The 20,696-nt window shown below is 39.2% G+C and overlaps 1 protein-coding gene across 1 annotated transcript in view; it reads right to left on the bottom strand.

Annotated features, from left to right (window-relative positions):
* The window catches only part of SCN7A (sodium voltage-gated channel alpha subunit 7), a 96,139-nt gene extending 78,141 nt beyond the window's left edge, over positions 1-17,998 (bottom strand). Inside the window, exon 1 of the mRNA XM_029224461.1 lies at positions 17,899-17,998. Coding sequence (XP_029080294.1) covers positions 17,899-17,908 — 10 coding nt within the window. The 5' untranslated portion in view covers positions 17,909-17,998. The remainder of the gene's footprint in view (positions 1-17,898) is intronic.
* Between the last annotated feature and the right edge of the window lie 2,698 nt (positions 17,999-20,696).

Here is a 20,696-nt window from a genome sequence, read left to right as displayed (position 1 = left end):
ATTGAAGAATCCTTGCATTCCTGGGATAAAAGGAATACACTTGATCATGGTGTATGATCCTTTTAATGTGCTGCTGGATTCTGTTTGCTAGTATTTTTTTTTAACATCTTTATTGGGGTATAATTGCTTTACAATGGTGTGTTAGTTTCTGCCTTATAACAAAGTGAATCAGTTATACATATACATATGTTCCCATATGCCTTCCCTCTTGCGTCTCCCTCCCTCCCACTCTCCCTATCCCACCCCTCCAGGCTGTCACAATGTTTGCTAGTATTTTATTGAGGATTTTCACATCTATGTTCATCAGTGTTATTGGTCTGTAGTATTCTTTTTTTGTGACATCTTTGTCTGGTTTTGGTATCAGGGTGATGGTGGCCTCATAGAATGAGTTTGGGAGTGCTCCTCTCTCTGCTATATTTTGGAAGTGTTTGAGAAGGATAGGTGTCAGCTCTTCTCTAAATGTCTGATAGAATTCGCCTGTGAATCCATCTGGTCCTGGGCTTTTGTTTGTTGGAAGATTTTTAATCACAGTCTCAATTTCAGTGCTTGTGATTTGTCTGTTTATATTTTCTATTTCTTCCTGGTTCAGTCTCAGAAGGTTGTGCTTTTCTCAGTATTTGTCCATTTCTTCCAGGTTGTCCATTTTATTAGCATATAGTTGCTTATAGTAATCTCTCATGATCCTTTGTATTTCTGCAGTGTCAGTTGTTACTTCTCCTTTTTCATTTCTAATTCTGTTGATTTGAGAGTTTTCACTTTTTTTCTTAGAGTCTGGCTAATGGCTTATCAATTTTGTTTATCTTCTCAAAGAACCAGCTTTAAGTTGTATTGATATTTGTTATTGTTTTCTTCATTTCTTTTTCATTTATTTCTGCTCTAACTTTATGTTTTCTTTCCTTCTGCTAACTTTGGGGTATTTTTTGGCCTTCTTTCTTCAATTGCTTTAAGTGTATGGTTAGGTTGTTTATTTGAGATTTTTCTTGTTTTTAGAGGTAGGATTGTATTGCTATAAACTTCCCTCTTAGAGCTGCTTTTGCTGCATCCCATAGGTTTTGCGCTGTCATGTTTTCATTGTAATTTTTTCTAGGTATTTTTTGATTTCCTCTTTGATGTCTTCAGTGATGTCTTGGTTATTTAGTAGTGTATTGTTTAGCCTCCATGTGTTTGTATTTTTTACAGTTTTTTTCCTATAATTGATATCTAGTCTCATAGCACTGTGGTTGGAAAAGATGCTTGATACGATTTCAATTTTCTTAAATTTACCAAGGCTTGATTTGTGACCCAAGATATGATCTATCCTGGAGAATGTACCATGAGCACTTGAGAAGAAAATGTATTCTGTTGTTTTTGGATGGAATGTCCTATAAATATCAATTAAGTCCATGTTGTTTAATGTGTCATTTAAAGCTTGTGTTTCCTTATTTAGTTTCATTTTGGTTGATCTGTCCATTGATGAAAGTGGTGTGTTAAAGTCACTACTATGTTTGTGTTACTGTCAATTTCCCCTTTTATGGCTGTTAGCATTTGCCTTGCGTATTGAGGTGCTCCTATGTTGGGTGCATAAATATTTACAATTGTTATATCTTCTTCTTGGAATGATCCCTTGATCATTATGTAGTGTCTTCTTGGTCTCTTGTAATAGTCTTTATTTTAAATCTATTTTGTCTGATATGAGAATTGCTACTCAGCTTCCTTTTGATTTCTATTTGCATGGAATATTTTTTTCCATCCCTTCACTTTCAGTCTGTATGTGTCCCTAGGTCTGCAGTGGGTCTCTTGTAGACAGCGTATATACAGGTCTTGTTTCTGTAACCATTCAGCTAGTCTATGTCTTTTGGTTGGAGCATTTAATCCATTTACATTTAAGGTAGTTATCGATATGTGTGTTCTTATTACCATTTTCTTAATTTTGAGGGGTTTGTTATTGTAGGTCTTTTCCTTCTCTTGTGTCTCCTGCCTAGAGAAGTTCCTTTAGCATTTGTTGTAAAACTGGTTTCATGGTGCTGAATTCCTTTAGCTTTTGCTTCTGTGTAAAGTTTTCAATTTCTCCATCAAATCTGAATGAGATCCTTGCTGGTAGAGTAATCTTGGTTGTAGGTTTTTCCTTTTAATCATGTCCTTTTAATCACTTTAAACATGTCCTGCCACTCCCTTCTGGCTTGCAGAGTTTCTGCTGAAAGATCTGCTGTTAACCTTATGGGGATTCCTTTGTATGTTATTTGCTTTTAATATTTTTTCTTTGTATTTAATTTTTGATAGTTTGATTAATATGTGTCTTGGCATGTTTCTCCTTGGATTTATCCTCTAAGAGACTCTCTGCACTCCTGAACTTGATTTACTATTTCCTTTCCCATGCTAGGGAAGTTTTCAACTATAATCTGTTCAAATATTTTCTCAGCCCCTTTCTTTTTCTCTTCTTCTTCTGTGATCCCTAGAATTCGGTGTTGGTGCATTTAATGTTGTCCCAGTGGTCTCTGAGACTGTCCTCAATTCTTTTCATTCTTTTTTCTTTATTCTTCTCTGCAGTAGTTATTTCCACTATTTTATCTTCCAGGTCACTTATCCTTTCTTCTGCCTCAGTTATTCTGCTATTGATCCCTTCTAGAGAATTTTAAATTTCATTTATTGTGCTGTTCATCATTGTTTGTTTGCTCTTTAGTTCTTCTAGGTCCTTGTTAAACATTTCTTTTATTTTCTCCATTCTATTTCAAAGATTTTGGATCATCTTTACTATCATTGTTCTGAATTCTTTTTTAGGTAGACTGCTATTTCCTCTTCATTTGTTTGGTCTGGTGGGTTTTTACCTTGCTCCTTCATCTGCTGCCTATTCCTGTTACTTCTTATTTTGCTTAACTTACTGTGTTTGGGGTCTCCTTTTTGCAGGCTGCAGGTTTGTAATTCCTGTTGTTTTTGGTGTCTTCCCCCAGTGGGTAAGGTTGGTTCAGTGGCTTGTGTAGGCTTCCTGGTGGAGGGGACTGGTGCCTGCGTTCTGGCGGATGAGGCTGGATCTTATCTTTCTGGTGGGCAGGACTGAGCCCAGTGGTGTGTTTTGGGGTGTTTGTGAGCTTATTATGATTTTAGGCAGCCTCTCTACTAATGGGTGTGGTTATGTTCCTGTCTTGGTAGTTGTTTGGCATGGGGTGTCCAGTACTGGAGCTTGCTGGTCATTGAGTGGAGCTGGGTCTTAGCGTTGAGACAGAGATCTCTGGGAGAGCTCTCACTGATTGATATTACATGGGTTGGGAGGTCTCTGGTGGTCCAATGTCCTGAACTCAGCTCTCCCACCTCCGACACTCAGGCCTGACATCTGGCCAGAGCACCAAGACCTTGTCAGCCACATGGCTCTCACCACACAGAATTCTTCAGTCTTCCTCTCTGAAGCATTCAGAAGTGGTATTAAGAGGTGCATTCTTAGAAAAAAAAATATTCTCCTTAAAACAGACTTTAAGCAATTGAGTATGAACCAATATTTACTGTAATAAATATGGCAATTATAGTTATAGTTACACTTGCTGAGTGAGTACCATTTCAAGGCACTCGACTAGATGTTTCTAACTCTATTACATCATATTTTCATGTATTACCCTTGTGATCACCATTTTACAAATGAGGAGAGAGAGATTGATGAGTTTCATGACTTTATCATTGTACAGCTAGATAGGTAGTGAAGATATATGCTAGCGCAGTTGTGTCTAAATCTAAATTTGGGTACCTCTAAACTACACCACAAAAGTGCTTACAAGCTGTAAAATTTTAAGACAAGTGTAAGCAATTGATACCTCTGTATGGCTACTTTAGATATATCCAAAAACCAATGGGCTTACTAGGATAACTTGCTTCGCTGAGTGGCTAACAGGTTGATGTCAGATGGGATTGTCTAGAAATTTTCTTTGTGTAAGTGTTGTCAAAATCAAATATTTTGTAAAATTTTGTAAAATAGAAGGTGAGCAAGCATAGTGGACAATAATTTGGAAGGAGGAGGTGCTGCCTAGCATGGTGGCCCTGTACATAGATTTAGGGAATTTGTTACTGTATGAATCATGGTGGGAGACCTCCTGCAGTACAAGTGAAAAGGACCAGGTAATGACTTTTCCAGCATCTTATGGATCTAGGAAGTGACCACATAACCTTGGCTGAGCCAATCAAAGACATTAGCTCAAGATTTCTAATATGAATTTAATGACACAAAATAAGAGAGGCAGTGGAGAACCCCTATTTGCAAGAGAGTCAGAAGCTTCAACTTTTCAGCAGTTGAGGGAGCAATAGTAGCAATGGAGTCAGTAGCAGTGACTAGAGCTATATTTTTGGTGGTTTTAGCTGAGGTATTATTAATGTCAGCTGGACTGGTTCTGTCATATGATATGGGCTTTGATCTTGGCTGTGACGTAGTTCACCCCCCCATTACCCCTCCCCCATTTTTTCTGTGGACCCCCAGATTTAAGATTATTAAGAGTTGAGTTTCAATCTATCACGTGATTTCATTCCCCTGAGACTGATTTTGTTACTGTCATTAAGTATAATTTGAAGCATTAGTATAATATAGAATCTACATAAAAACTGTAGTTTCAGATCAGAATGGGAAAATAGAGGTTATTAAATAGCTTATACAAGGAAATATGTGGAAATGCTTTTTTCCCCAGCATTTTCACAATTAGGGGGAGCATTCTCTTTCTGTCAGTCATTTAAAATAAAATTGATACCCAATTTTCTATAAAGACGTGGAGTATGACAGAGAGAGTGCAAATTAATTTGGTTTTACTTTTCTTTACAGGCATTTTGAAGTTTGGACATTCTCTGCCTTCTAGTTATGCTGATGGTGTGGGTTTTGTGTAGTTTTATTTGTTTTTCTTTTTTTGGACTGTATTCCTTGTGTAGTATATATATGAAGGATCAGAATTAGACAGTTCCCATTATCCTTGGCTCCATCCACTTATATCCAGATAAAAGTTAGATGGCTCAATGATTCAAATCAAAATAAAATTTATAAAAACACCAAACTATGAAACTTATAAAAGAAATCATAAGTAAACATGTTTATAAAAATTTAAAATGGAAGCCCTTGTTTAATAAAGCAAAGTCCTGCCTAGGACGTGAGGAAATAAAGCACTCTAATAAACTTTTTTGGTAGAGTTAAATTCGTACAAATTTCTTAGAAGGTAATCTGATACTAGTTCTCTAAATTAAAATGTATATACCTTACCCCTGCAATTTGAGCAACAGGAACTTACTTCATGGGTACATCTTAAACCAATTCACATGCACAAGATTGTTCAGAGTAGTATTTTGATAGCTAAGAATAGAAGCAGTTAACATGTATTTCAAGTACAGCTGCTAAAATATATATATTTTAAAGTATATGCACATAGAATTATTTTGAAAATAGAGACAAGTGTTAACTAGAAAATGATGTGATTCTTAATATCTTTATAAATTAAAAAAATAATAGTTGATTTCTAACTATGTACATAGATCACAGGTTCTGACAGTGAGGTCTATAACATCTGGATTTTATGACTGACTACCATATCATACAGAGAATATGGAATATGGAGAAGTACCAGTTTAGAGATTATAGGAGGGAGGGATAATGTTTTGTATTTTGGGGATTTGAGGTCCATCTGAAATATCCAAAAGTAAAAATTCAGAGATTAATTGGAAATTTGGACTTGGAGCTTAATAAAGAAAATTAAACTGTATATGTTTGTATATGTTTTATATATACACTTAAATATATGTGTATATATGAGTGTGTGTATATACACATACTATATATGGTTATATAGTTATATGATATATAAATAGCTGAAAAGAATAAAAACAATTATGTACATTTGCAAAATGTGTGGAATTCTTTATAGACTGATTTCAATGACAGCCTATTGAAAAGGACCTACCTAAAACGTAACCTTTTTGATGGAAAAAAATAGTTTAGAAAGCAAATTATTTTATATATCACTACTAATTAATGTTTTAAATCATATCAGTTAAATATTAACAAGGGATATTATGGTCAAAATAGTAAAAGCACTTTAAAAAATAATATATTATATATTAGGAAACAATGGTAACAATAATCACTGTTCTTCTAGTCTTAAAAGAACAGAAACCAGAAGACAATGTAACAATCTTTAAACTGTTGAAAGAAAAAAAAAATGTAAGGCTGGGATTACACATACACCAAAATTACCCTTCAAGAATGAATGCAAAATATATTTTCAAATGTTTCAGATGGAAATTTAGATCTCTAGGAAGGAATGAAGAGAAAGAGAAATGATAAACATGTAGGAGAGTATAAAAAATATAAAGCATAATTACCCAAAATTGAAAGCAGCCCAGTTGTCCATCCATAGACTAGATAGAAAAATAAAAACTGTGGTATATTTATACAACAGAACACAATCCTGTGATAAAAATGAATGAACTACTGATGCACATAAAAATGAGAGTCCAAAAACATTATGCCAAGTGAAAGAAGCCTTACACCAAAGATTACAAACTGCATGATCCATTTCATATGAAATGCTAGAACAGACAAAATTAATTTCTAGGAGTGAAGTAGGAACTGACTGGGAGATTGGAGGAATGATGGAGCTTTCTCAGGTGACAGTAATGTTCAACATCCTGAGGGTTTGGAGCACACAGGTATATATGTTTGTCAAAACTGATAAAATGATACCCTTAAGGTTTGTGGATTTTACTTGGCTTTACCTTTAAAAAGCCCATAAACAAATACTGAATTCTAGTTAACTATATGAACTATTAAGTGTTTATGGGTGAGGCCTAATGGTATTTGCAACTTATTTTGAAAGGCATCAAAAAATAAGAAGAATTAATTGATGGTTTGAGTAATGCATAGACAGACATGTGATAAAGTAAATATTATAAAATTACAATTGAAGATTCTAGGTGTTGAATGTATGGGTGTCTATTGTACAGTTCTGTCAATTTTTCTACATGTTTGAAATATTTTATAATAAATATTTGAAAAAAAAGTTTGGTTTTGGAGCTCTTGTCTGGATTCAAATCTGGGCTTTAGAACTTTGTAACTGTGACCTTGAGCAAGGCACTTAACCTCTCCATGCCTCATTTTCCTCAACTGTAAAATGAGAATAATAAGAGTACTTACTTCATAGGGTAATATGAGCACTGAATGAGTTAATAAATATAAAGCACCTAGAACAGTGCTTGCCAGGTATTACACACTCAGTAAGTACTAGTTGTTATTTTTAATCCTTTAAAGCATAATACTTTTCTGTTTAACCATCTTTTTAATTAAAATTACTGCCTTATTTCTCGGAATTTATAACGGGAATATGCAAAATATAATTTAATTTCTTACTGATAAATCAGAGTAATAGTAGTATTCAATTACAGTAATCAGCTGCAATACTGTGACATACTTAAATAATTTTTTTTTTTTTTTTTTTTTTGCTGTACGCGGGCCTCTCACTGTTGTGGCCTCTCCCGGACGCGCAGGCTCAGAGGCCATGGCTCACGGGCACAGCCGCTCCGCAGCATGTGGGATCTTCCCGGACCGGAGTGTGAACCTGTGACCCCTGCATCTGCAGGCGGACTCAACCACTGCGCCACCAGGGAAGACCCTTAAATAATTTTTAAAACTCAAAGAGTTCTGCTTTTTACATTTTCTTCTGCTTTATTTATTTGTATCTCATTTATCATCAGACTTTCGTTTTTGTTTTTGTTTTTTTGCGGTACGCGGGCCTCTCACTGTTGTGGCCTCTCCCGTTGCGGAGCAACAGGCTCCGGACGCGCAGGCTCAGCGGCCATGGCTCACGGGCCCAGCCGCTCCGCGGCATGTGGGATCTTCCCGGACCGGGGCACGAACCCGTGTCCCCTGCATCGGCAGGCGGACTCTCAACCACTGCGCCACCAGGGAAGCCCCAGACTTTTATTTATTTATTTATTTTCCACTATCTAAAACAGGATAGTTTATTGAAATTGAATAATATTAAAATCATTACTGCAATAATTACAGTGAAACCCACCTTTGCACTGTCTCAATTTTGTCCCACACATCCACCTTGATTCCCAGGAAAAAAAAATTTTTTACATGTACCCAGTATATTGATTCCTTATAATTTACAATGTCATATCAGAGATACTTGGTAAGGATTGCAGTGATTGCCATGAAACTTGCTGAGAAGAGCATGCAGAGGCCTGATGCTTTGAGAAAATGCCTGGCATAGTTTTCTCATGGGCACAGGAGTCCTGGACAGGCATTGCAGGACCCAGGCACCTTCTGAGCCAAAGTGCAAGTTCATTCCACAAAGGGATCTATAAAGAGTTCCCCCCTTGAGAAGCTTTTGTTGATTGTCACATTTGTAAAATGTCCATGATATCATCAGATTTTTAGATTTTATTTTTACTGCTTTCAAGTTTCTTGCTTCTATCTGCTTCTTCTTCTAACAACTGCCTCTAACTTGCTAAGTGTAAACACCATAATAATAGGCCATGAGTGGCAGTCCAAGACCTTCAATGAAAAAAAATAATCAACCATTATTTTCTTGTCCTGAGATATATCTTAAAGGGTTGAGATTGATGAATAATGACTCCCGGGTTAATAGGCAGAATGTACTTCTCTTAGATTCCAAGATTCCTGTCAGGTTTAGAAGAAGCTGATGATATTTCTTTATATTATAAGTATAATCTAAAACAAGTCACATTTATCGCCTGACCATTTAAAGTCCCACAGGTAGAAATATTTCTACGTGGGAGGACTGATTGAAAGGCAGCTATCGGGACAGATCAAACAGCTGATGAAAATAGCCATCGTACTCCTGTGGGTATATAAGTTCTAGCCTCCAAAAACTGGCTCAGGCTTCACTCCATTTACTACATAACTAATATATATTCTTGGATTCTTCTTGTATTTGCGTCTCTTTACTCCAGTGTGCTAACATTTTCTTTATTCCAACTCTTTTTCTTGCCCCTGAGATTGTTTTACTCTTTCTGACTTAAATGACTTTTGATTTTGGGCTCTTGTCTTTACATTTTCTGCAATTGTATTCTGCCCAGGGTTTAGCCAGTTTTGGCTAACGCTCCTCACTATGTGTGACTAACTTAGGATTGACCTACTTTGGGTCCCAGTTCTGGACTTTCTGGTGGCTTCAGATTTCCTGATTGCTCAACTCTATCCTTCCTGAGATGTCCTAACCCATCTGAGACCCCTTGGAACACATTACTGGAATATGCTATCTTGCAGAAAGTGGTTATAAAATAAGTGAGTTTCTCAAAAATATATTTATAATCATATACACTTATTTTTATTTATAATTCTATATTTTAGCATTTTAATTTCAGATATATTTTTAAAATATATATAAATATTGCAGTTTGATATATAATATAGGGCAATAAGTTTAACCATGGATTTTGCTTTGGACATTCATTTATTTAGCAATCATTTGTGGAGCATATATTAAGTGTCAAGCACCGTGCTAGGTATGAGTGCTGGAAATAGTAATAAAATATAGTCACTGGATTTAAGGACAATGGGAGACAGACTTGTAAACAAATAAGAACCAAGTTATCTTGGTCATCTCTGAAAATTATTAAGTTTCAAGATCAACAGAGACTGAAATTAAAATCATTTCCAACACTGGTGGGCCTGGATTCTACAGTGTTAGTCAGATTTTCCCTCCTCTTCTTGAGGGAGGGAGCAGTCAGGACATTAAGATTCAGAATGACACAGTCAACATACACAATAGGATTAGAAGATCATAACCAGTGTCAGATAACAAAGTCTATCTGCATCTGATTGCAAATTTTCTAAGAACAATGAACAGGAAGCTTAGTGGCAGTTGAAATATTAGGAAGGGATGCAGATCACTGGGGATAGGATCCCAATGAGGGTCTCCCACCTGACTAACAAATGCCGCTATGACAGTGATAAAGACAGTAGAAAGCCAGGTTGCCAGGAACACAAAAGGTAAAGCTGATTCTGCCTTAAATAGTCCTACTTGAATCTTCTAAGACAACAAATGTGTTGATTCCCTACTGGTGAGTCTGGGAAAGTGGTCTAACTCAACATTCCAAACCTCTCAATGTTCCCAGTTTCTCTAGATGTTCTCAAAACTTCTACTGCTTTGTGAAATTGGCCTCTAGGATTTCTGAATTATCCCTGTTACTCTGAAAAAAATGAACAAGTTTTAAAGGAGCCAGGATCTTCCTAGAATTGTATTTCTCGTGAACCCAAGAATCTGTCAGATCCTTGGCCAAAAATTTCTGGCCAGTGGCCTCATTTGGGGTTAACAAGTGAAAGAAAAGTACTCTTTGCCACTTCCCAGAGGAATGCAAAGGGGCTCTGTCACGCAACGAGATTCTACAAGTTATCTTCAGTCCTAATGTCCTTGATGCAACTGGTTCCCCTGAGATGTAAGACCTGATCTCAACATCTGTTTAAAAAATCCAGAACTGGAACTATACCTTGGAGCTCTTGGGGACCATTCTTCAAAAAGAGGTGACCTCCTTAAGCATCCTCTTAATCTGCAGAGAGACTGTGAATTTTCTCAGACCTTCACTGTTGCCCAGCTTCTGAGCAGTGGAGCTAAGCTCATAGAACCACAAACCATTTCCTAAATCTGCAGTCAGATGGAAGAGCTCTGAACCAGTTGTCATAAAAGACCAACCATTAGCACCTACTCTGGCTCTGGGTTAGCTTGAGATGGGCACAAAACCTTCGACATTGTACTAGACCTTGGGCAGCTGACTAGATGTGATAGTGTCAAATCTGCAGTTTATGAATCCTGGGGCCTCTGAGAGGAGGGAGAAGGGAAGAGCGTGTGGCCCCCTGATCAATATCCTGGTACTGAGAGTTGTAGGGAAAGACAACCCTCTCAGTACACCTGATTTGAATTATACCAGCTCTTGACTGCATATTAGAAATCTCCTGGCGCTAATGTTGAGTATCTAGGAGTCAGCAGCCCAACCCAGACAGACAATTTCAGAGTATCTTGGGCTGGGGTCCCTTGGGATAAATCTAATGCAGCCTGCTAGACAGAAAGATTCCTTTGGCTGATAGCCATGTTTCATTCAACCACCTTCAAAAAGCAAGCAGAGACATCATTACATTTTCTTTCGTTGTTTCTCTTATCTGATATCCTAAGTATGAGAGACGAAGCTTATACCAGAATTGCAAATACTCGCTTTAGAATATCACTTCTCCAAAAGATCACATCCTTTTCACCTCTCTGGGCACCTTATCTCCCTCAGCTCTACAATTTTCCTTATTCCATGGCCTTGACCTTACCAGATGTTGCCATTCTGACCTTACCAGATGACCTTACCAGATGTTGCCATTCTGCCACAGAGGTTCTGGTGCAAAACAGGTCTAAAGTTTGAAATGAAAAATGCAACTGGGATATCCACCTTACCCTGTTGCTCCCAGTTCCCTCAAGATAATGAATCTAGCTTTTTCCTTCCACTTTTTCCTTTTGTTTCCAACCCACTCAATCTCATAGTTAAGTAGCATGACCATAAGTCACAGCATTCTGGGGGACAGTTTGGGTTTATGCCTGTTGCTGAGAATTAATTATTAACGGCATTCTCTTTCCTTTTCAAAAACCTCTGTGTTAGATGATGAATGACACAGCCACTCAATCAGTGGGCCAGTGCTCGGCCTCTCTGTAGTTTAGTTTCCGGGAAGAGGCTGTGTGTATAGATAGCATTCTCTATGAGCAACTGCAGCTGTATTTCTTAGAGATGAAGAAGGTCAGGGAAGAAAGGGGATGCCGGAAGTCGATGTTTTTCCTCTCCCTCCTTCTCCCATTCCTTATTGCTTCCCTTGCCCCTCAGTTTGATTCCCAGAGCACAGCCTGCCAGTAATGCAGTCAAACTGTGCAGATAGATTCTGCACATGTAGGAGGTGACTCCCCAGAGCAGTCACCGCCTTCTCACTTTCATTTTTCCCACCTTAGGGAATTAAAACTACAGCATCTAAATAATCAACCTATATGCATTCTGGGAAGCTGGAGTTGATCTTAGATGTGAGAAACAGATGCTAGTGTAGCTTTGCCAAAGAGAATTATGAAATGTTCACTTATTATAACAGATAATAAATATTTATTCTCTTAATACATTTACCAAAATGTTTGGGGCAGTATACAAAGGTGTAGGCCATAGAGCAAGATAATATAAGTTAAGAAAAATGAAGCAAAAATTAGGACAGTAGATCCATAGAGTAAGGATAACTTAGCAAATGTCAATTTCACTCTGACAGGAAATAGGAAATAAAGGGTAAAATGACTTCTTACTTAGTTTCCAAGCTATTTTGAAACAATTATGCTCTCTATCGGACATGGACAATGCAACAAGCCTCTTGTACCAATTACATTCAGATAATTGCAAAAAAAGAAAGTAATGATAGTAATAACAAGGCTGATAAACATTTGGAGACTAGAAGGTACTGCGTGCATAACTGACAGAGACAGAGCTAATGTGATGATTAACTGGAATCTATATTGTTGAGAATGTAGGAACCATACCTGCTTTAGTGAAGTAACCAATTTAGATTATATTTTTGTTCATTGGAGCCTCTTGACTGCACTACATAGATATATTATGGCTTATATTTCATCTTACCCAATTCTGTAATGACTCACAGCTAAATTCTCTGATGCAAAGCCTTTTCACCAAGAGTTCTCTATAATTTTTTCTTCTCCAGGGTTTAGAACTCAAATGATATTATATATATTGCTTTTTTCTTATGAAGGATACAAAAATATTATCATTTTCTTTTAGGAAGCATAAGGAAAGATGTCTCACGAAATTTTGAAAGATATAAATAAGATTAAAACAACCAATAATCTTAACAGTAAATCTCTAGAGACATACTTCAGACTCTTCTCAATGGATGCAGTCTTTGGCAGGCTAGGATATGGAAGTAATGGGCCCTCTCTCATAGTTCAGGAAAGAGTGTAAATAAATGCATTTTTTCTGAAGGACTGCTTGGCAATACTTCCTAAAATAAAGTTGCATGAACTCTTTCACCCTGCAATTAAACTGCCCTATGAATATTTTGCTAAAGTTTGAGTTCTGTGTTCATATGGAATGATTCTCCAAATAAATTATTTAGTGAAAAACAAAATGCTGAGAACAGCTTGCACTGCATTCAAAGAGCGGCTTTGAATAAAATGTTTTATGAGGATTATACACACAGTGGCCTATATGCTAGCACATGCATGGCGATTTCCCTCTGAAAGGAAGCAAACTGCTATATCTAGACAGAGGGACTGAAAAGGTGTCAGAGGACTCTGTTGCTTTCTGGTTAGTATTTCTATACTACTTGAACATAATTTACCATGTATCTGTATTACTAAAATCCAAAAATAGAAAATTTACATACTAAAGGCTTGGGAATAAAGGACAGATTGACCAGAATAATGCCAATCCACCTGGAATTTTGCAGTGTCTGTTCCCCTTGACTTCAACCTACCTGGTTTTCTGCTTCTGGATTATTTTTTCACTTCAACTGCTTACTTCCTGTTTAGCTTTGATTATCTGACTCCTACACTTTTACTTCTCTCTGGTATGCAGTTTATCTCACCTGGCTTAATTGACTTTTTCTCCTTTGTCCCTGGACCTGGATTCTGCTTGCAGCTGTGTTCTGCAACCAGGTCAGCCAATTTTGGCTTCTATATATCCACTTAATTCTGGACTCAACTCCCTCACTGTGACAATTTCAGCCAACATGTTCCTAGAATATGTCAGTCTGCAGAAGAAAGCTGTAAATTAATAATTTTCTCAAAAACATAAGTATGCATTGCCATTTTACTTTGATTTTATTCCTTAATAATTTTTTTATTCCAGGCATTCTTCTATATTCAAAAACTCAGAAAGCAGCCTTCGAAATAAACAAGTATCAGCAAAAATCCAAAGGGACAGGTGCTATCTCTCCCCAAGTAAAAAGTTATCCTTTGAGAACTGAACTCCCCCCAAATCTGGTAAACTCAAATTCTAGTGATGGTTCATTAACATAATCAGGATCTGAGGTCTTTGTGTCATATTTCTAGGGGGGAGGAGTTCATGTCACACATACAGAGTAGTACGACTTATACTGAGGAGAAGAAATCTGGACAAGAGTGTCACGTGACAAAGTCTTAGCACCTGGTCTCTTTTCACATTCATTTCGAAGAATGAGCCCAAGGAAAGGTCAGTGCATGTTTGAATGCCTTGACAAGATGCAGGACGGTAAGTGTCTATGGGAGATGGAGTCTCACTAGGGTGAACCATTATGACTGGCAATGGAGGCAGAGAAGGCTTCTAGAACATGAAGGAAAGTTGCCTGGGTTTTAAGTATGCCCACTTGAGCTTCCCTATGGCAACCTCATGGTTCACAAGCAGGGTCCCTTGTTTCTATGGATATGATAATAACTTCCAAGCTGTGCCTGTCCAGCCCACCAAAATAAGCATGTTGGGGAAAGGCCAGAATCTTTCCAGAACTAACTATTCCTGTGACCCAAGTCAGTCAGACCCTTGACCAGAGGAATCTGGCCAGAAGCCACTTAAGAGCTCAAGACGGAGGAATGTATTTTTGCCTCTGCTAGAGTAACACAAAAGGGAGCTTGTTATGCATGTAACTTCTATGTTCATCAGCAATCCTGAGACCTTCTGGCCTATGGCTTTAGACGACACTGAATCTGTGGAATGCTAAATTTAAAAAAAATTCCGGGACTGGCATATTCACTGGAACCCTAGACGCCTCTTAGAATTGGCTATTTACCTCTGCTCCCAATCATCTAAACAGTTGGTCTGTTTTTCCAGGATCTACTTGTACCACCCCCAAAACTACTCTAGCTTTTCAAATGTGGAACTAAATACACAGACACCAGGTTTTTCTCAAATTGGAGAGTAAGAGCAACTAGAGAGGAGCCTTTAAACATATTAGGGTGAGGCAGGATATGGACCAGTGCCAAAATTATACCCTATAATTAGGTTCTTAGACCATGCAGCCTCTGGGAGAACTCAGAGAATGAGAAGCTGGTGGATGGGGAGCCTCACTCTGGCATTTAAAGCAGAAGGGAAGGAATATTCCATTCAACACTATATATTCAACCAGGGACTATGGCCCTCAAATCAGCATCCTCTTACGTTCCAGTTTAAAACCAAGTGCCCTGGACTAATCTCTGACTTTTAAAATCAGAATTTCCTTGGGTGGGGCTTCAACATTTTCGTCAATCTCCTGTTTGATGCTGATACAGTCAGTCTGGCACCTGGCTGTCACCACAATCAAAACTGTCAACAAAGTTGGCTATCCTCAGTCAGCAAAAGCTGAGTCAATCCAGTCAGAAATTCTGTGTATACAACAGGGATATCTGTTAGCCAGACACGGGGGTTCCCCTATCAGCATAGCGCATGACCAGAATAAGCCTGGTTTATAAATAACAATAAATGAACAAACACATGGAAATCATGATCCCAGCTGGGCAAAGAGATACAGATGAGCTAAAGAAACATCCCTAGAAGCTCTCCAATGAAAACTTTCTCTTCAGCCTTAAAGATTTCCTTTTTCAGTGTTGCAGAGGTGAGACCTTGCTTGCATGGCCTTGGTTAGCCCACATTAATAGAAGAGAAGGGGACCAACTCAGGGAAAAATGAGATCTGTCCATACAAGTTAGTGTCACATGATGGTGGGTGACTGTGCATTGCTGATAGCTAGTCAGGGTGGGCAGAGTTTACAGATGTCCTCTTACAATGGACCAGTCGCAATATGGGTTAGTAGAAATAACGGGACCAGACTTCCAGGTATCAAGACTGTCTCTCTTATGCTAATGCCTCTACCATAAGCTTTCAAGAAAGAGTCTATGGTGGTAAGTTTAGGGTTGGGGGTCAGTCTCTGAATACCCCAGTTGTGTTACAGATACTGTCATAATGAGATCTAGGCCTGGGGCATATTGGGATACTTCTTCCCTAAGTGAGGGATTGAGCACAATACTGTTGTTTCCATTTTCAGTGTGCTTTAGACCTGTATTCATCCTACCTGTGCAAAATTAGTGGGAGTGTAAATCAACTACCCTCCCAGAGCCTTTCCCACAGGAGGCTGTGAGACAGAATGCCCAGTTCCTAGGTGCTTAGCTCTTCGGCCCCCTCTGCAGTAGAGACTGACACACAGCAACATGTGTATCATGTCCTTTGGAATCTGTTGGTTCCTTTTCCTGAGCCTACATCCAATTTTAGGTTCTTCTCTTATTGCTTTATACACATTGATGGTAAAAAGGGAGCTCACAGTACCTCTCCTCTCAGTGCAGAATTTTAATAAATCCCAGAAGACAAGAGTAGCATATTTATGCCTAAACTTTGATTTCTCCTATGTTAATTAGTGGATCAAATAAATTCAGCAATATCCAATATACTGATGGTTTCATCCCAAGGAAGTAAGAGCATATACCTAAAACAAAATTTAAAACTAAAAAGAGAAAGAGAGTAAAGTATATTTTGAGAATATTCAAAAGGTTTAAATACGAATTGTTAACCAAAGTACACAATTTTGTGAGGATGGAGGCTCACAGGTTAGAGTATACTTTAAATTGTACTGGTGGCAGTAGATCATGACATGGATTTGAATTTCACTTCCTCTAGTGCATTCTAGTGAGGTCTGTCAAAACCTCTTTTATTCTTATAATGAAGTGGACTTTAAATGAGAGCTAGAGAGTGAAGTGGATAAAAATACAGAACAATTCCTTATATAAGCAATAGTTACCCATGGTATTACCTTTACAAAACCCTTCATGTAATCTCTGTCATTTGGTCCTTGTCAGGATCTGTAAGTTTTTTACGTCATTTACAGATAAGAAAAATAAAGCTTAATCAAAAGTTCAATAACTGCAATTTCACAAAAACAGAAATCATTTTATCATATAAAATTCAAAGTTTTCTTCATTGGAATTCCAGCTCATCATTGATTAGCCAGGTACCATCATCAAATTATTCCTCGTGGGCCTTATCTTCTTTACTTGTAAAACTAGAGGCTGGATTATAGAAACTTTAATTAGGGCTGGTTATAGCAGGTATGGTGCTCAGGACTCTGTTTATCATAGGGCCCAGCTTCCTTATATTTTGCTATAGAGTACCCAATAGCCAGGAAAAAAATATCCACAAAAAGCACCACCCAAACTCCTCTTCATTTCAAGAGATTTTTCTGGCCAATATCCAAACTTGACTCCAACATTTCCATTAATGAAAGGAACCCATCAGTGTGTCATTCCACATGTGTTCATCATTTGTCCTTCTTAGACCGATATCCTAAGTATTGGAAGCAACATATAACTACAGTCACAATGAACACATCATCATCACTTTTAAAAGAAAACCTTCAGAAGGTATGCATATTACAGAACTAAACAATGGAAAAACAAAACCAAAAACCTGTTGATCCAAACAATACCAAAATGCCCAACTGTTTAAACTGGCACACCATTTCCCATCACATCTGTGCCGCTAATTTTATCTGTTGATTCTTACATGAAAAGCATCAATCTTGAAATCACTAAGTTACTTGGTGTAGAAGGTAAGATTCCTTAGAAGAAGTATACTCCATCTCGCATAAGCTTTTATTCCTTCTGTTCTATCATTGTGTCATGTAACCTAAAAGTCATTGCCATATAGAGTTTTTAGAAATTTTACACTAACAGAGCATCTTGCTTTCACAAGCTTACCTGGTGGGATGAGAAAACTGACCACACATACATACAGTGCAGAGCAAACATTCACAGACAGTTGCTGCTCTTGAAGTAGCTCTCTTAATTCAAGTCCAGAATCTCCTACTGGGGACCCTAAGGGTGTGTGTGGGGTGAGGCAGGCAGGGTGGGTGGGAAAGGCTGGCAGCTGATGACAGCTATCACCATCCCAGGACTGGGCACTCAGCAAGAAAAAGGCACTTACTTGCTACCATGTGACGGGTCTCCACCAGCACCTAAAGGGAAGCTGGGCTTCCTTGCAGCCCCTTTCTCCTCCTGGGCTTCTCTTTCCTCCAGGATCTCTGGTCTCCTGAGCTCTCGTTGCTCAGCAGGTGTTGCTAGGCTGGCGTCGGCCCTCACCAGCGGATGCCACCCAGGCCACGACAGCTCAGCAGTAAACGGACCCCACCGAATTGTCGGCTGGAAAGAGTTTCTGGGGCGGCTGCTAAGCCGCTGACCCAAAGACCCCTCCTGTCCAGGTGCGCAGTGGAGCTCCGCCCGCCGCCTGGAAGCTGTTTCTGAGTCCTTCTCACTCCTCCCTCCCCTCTCCCAGCCACGCCACCCTGTCCCCCGCCCTCCTCCCCAGGATGGTGCGCGACTTCGGCCTCCAGACCGGGCGTGGGCGGGGTGATGTTGACAGAGACAGCGGCGGCTGCGGTGTCCCTCTACTAGCTGCCTGGGAAGGGAGGGGGCGAGAGGAGCGGGATGGGGGAGGAGGGGAGCGGGGAGAGGACTGCAGGAGCGGGAAGGAATGGAGAATAGAGGAAGAGCGGGGATGCAGATGGGATGCAGCTGGGGGTGGGGGAAGAGTCGTAAACAGGAGGGACAGGAGCGGGAGAGGAAGAGAAGAAGGCAGCAAACTCAGGTCTTTAGGTCTAGGAGCTCGCTCTCCCTCCTTGCCTAGTTGCCCCCATGGAGGCCGTGAGAGGCAATTATTAGCCTGCAGCATTCAAATCTGGACAGTGCTGTAGGTGCGTGTGGGTGTGTGTGGGGGTGTGTGGGTGTGTGGGGGGGTGCAGATGTTTAGGAAAGAATGGATTGGAGCCACTATACCTTCTCACTCGGGATTTCTTTCCCACTCTGGCGATTTGAGACACAAAGACAGAGGAACAATTATGCATATCTTGGAAAACTAGTGCACGACAGGGTGGTTTGGGGGTGAAAGAAGGAAGTGTTTGACCTTCTTTCCCAAAGGGAGTTTGGAAAATTTTGTTACATCATAGAACATTCATTTTATAATCCGATTCTGTTCAAAAATAAGGATCCCTGGGCTTCCCTGGTGGCGCAGTGGTTGAGAGTCCGCCTGCCGATGCAGGGGACACGGACGAGTTCGTGCCCCGGTCCGGGAACATCCCACATGCCGCGGAGCGGCTGGGCCCGTGAGCCATGGCTGCTGAGCCTGCGCGTCCGGAGCCTGTGCTCCGCAACGGGAGAGGCCACAACAGTGAGAGGCCCGCGCACCGCAAAAAAAAAAAAAAGGATCCCTACAACACATGTCAGAAAGACAATAAAAACGAGGAAAAGGGGAAAGAAATCATGTATATTTATAAAAGGCTCAAATTTTACATTCCAAGGCATCGGACAGAAGAATAAAGTAGAACTAAGCTAACATTAGTTCTGTGCAAACCATGTCAGAAACAGCATGTTTCATCCATGATTCACAGAAAAGGTCTTGTTACATGTATTTTGTTTGTTTAAATCATAACATTTGTTATGAAAAATTTCAAATATATACAAAAATACAAAGAAACTATAATAAACTCCTATGTACTCATCACTCAGCCTCAACTATTGTCAACATGTAGCCAATTTTATTTTGTCTATACCCATCCTCTCACCTTGGGTTAATTTAAAACTAGTTCAGATATCATATCATTTTATCCAAAAGAAAAATCAGCATATATGTCTCTGAATGATAAGAACTTCTAAAAAATACAACCCAATTCAATTATCATACCTAAAAATTAATAATCGTTATTTTGTAGTCAAACATCCACTTGATATATTTTTTTTTTTTTTTTTTTTTTTTTTTTGCGGTACACGGGCCTCTCACTGTTGTGGCCTCTCCCGTCGCGGAGCACAGGCTCCGGACGCGCAGGCTCAGCGGCCATGGCTCACGGGCCCAGCCGCTCCGCGGCATGTGGGATCCTCCCGGACCAGGGCACGAACCCGCGTCCCCTGCATCGGCAGGCGGACTCTCAACCACTGCGCCACCAGGGAAGCCCCGATATATTTTTTTAAATAAATTTATTTATTTTTATTTTTGGCTGTGCTGTGTCTTCATTGCTGTGCGTGGGCTTTCTCTAGTTGCGGCGAGCGGGGGCTACTCTTTGTTGTGGTGCACGGGCTTCTCATTGTGGTGGCTTCTCTTTGTTGCGGAGCATGGGCTCTAGGCGCACAGGCTTCAGTAGCTGTGGCACGCAGGCTCAGTAGTTGTGGCTCACAGGCTTTAGAGAGCAGGCTCAGTAGCTGTGGCGCGCGGGCTTAGTTACTCCACAGCATGTGGGATCTTCCCAGACCAGGGCTCGAACCTGTGTCCCCTGCATTGGCAAGCAGACTCTTAACTACTGCGCTACCAGAGAAGCCCCTCTTTGATCTATTTTTAATAGACAATGTGTGGATTTCCAGCTTCTCTTGCTCACACTTTGAGGTAACCCTACAAGTGGATTGTCGATTGCATTGGACTTTTCTTGGAGCATTCCTTCATACCCAGTAAAATTCTATGCATCTTTCTGTACAAACATAATAGAAATAACATAATATAAAGTTAACAAACTTAAAAATAGCAAATATTTTAAAGTTTAAATAAGATATCTGACATAAATAAAGAGAAATTCTGCTTTGTATAATGAACAACTATAACAGGCAACTAATCCCAAGACATTGTGCAAACCAAAAATAGAAACAAGTGGTAAATGGAAGGGAAACCAATGATATTGGATTAACCTTCTGAGTTGGACAATAATTTTTTGTTGTTTTTATTCTGGAGCAAATATTTTGTCA

Source organism: Monodon monoceros, unplaced genomic scaffold (genome assembly GCF_005190385.1).
Source record: "Monodon monoceros isolate NGI ecotype Baffin Bay Population unplaced genomic scaffold, NGI_Narwhal_1 Super_Scaffold_16, whole genome shotgun sequence".
In the NCBI taxonomy this organism is placed as follows: Eukaryota; Metazoa; Chordata; class Mammalia; order Artiodactyla; family Monodontidae; genus Monodon; species Monodon monoceros.
This window is presented reverse-complemented; position numbering and strand designations above follow the sequence as displayed.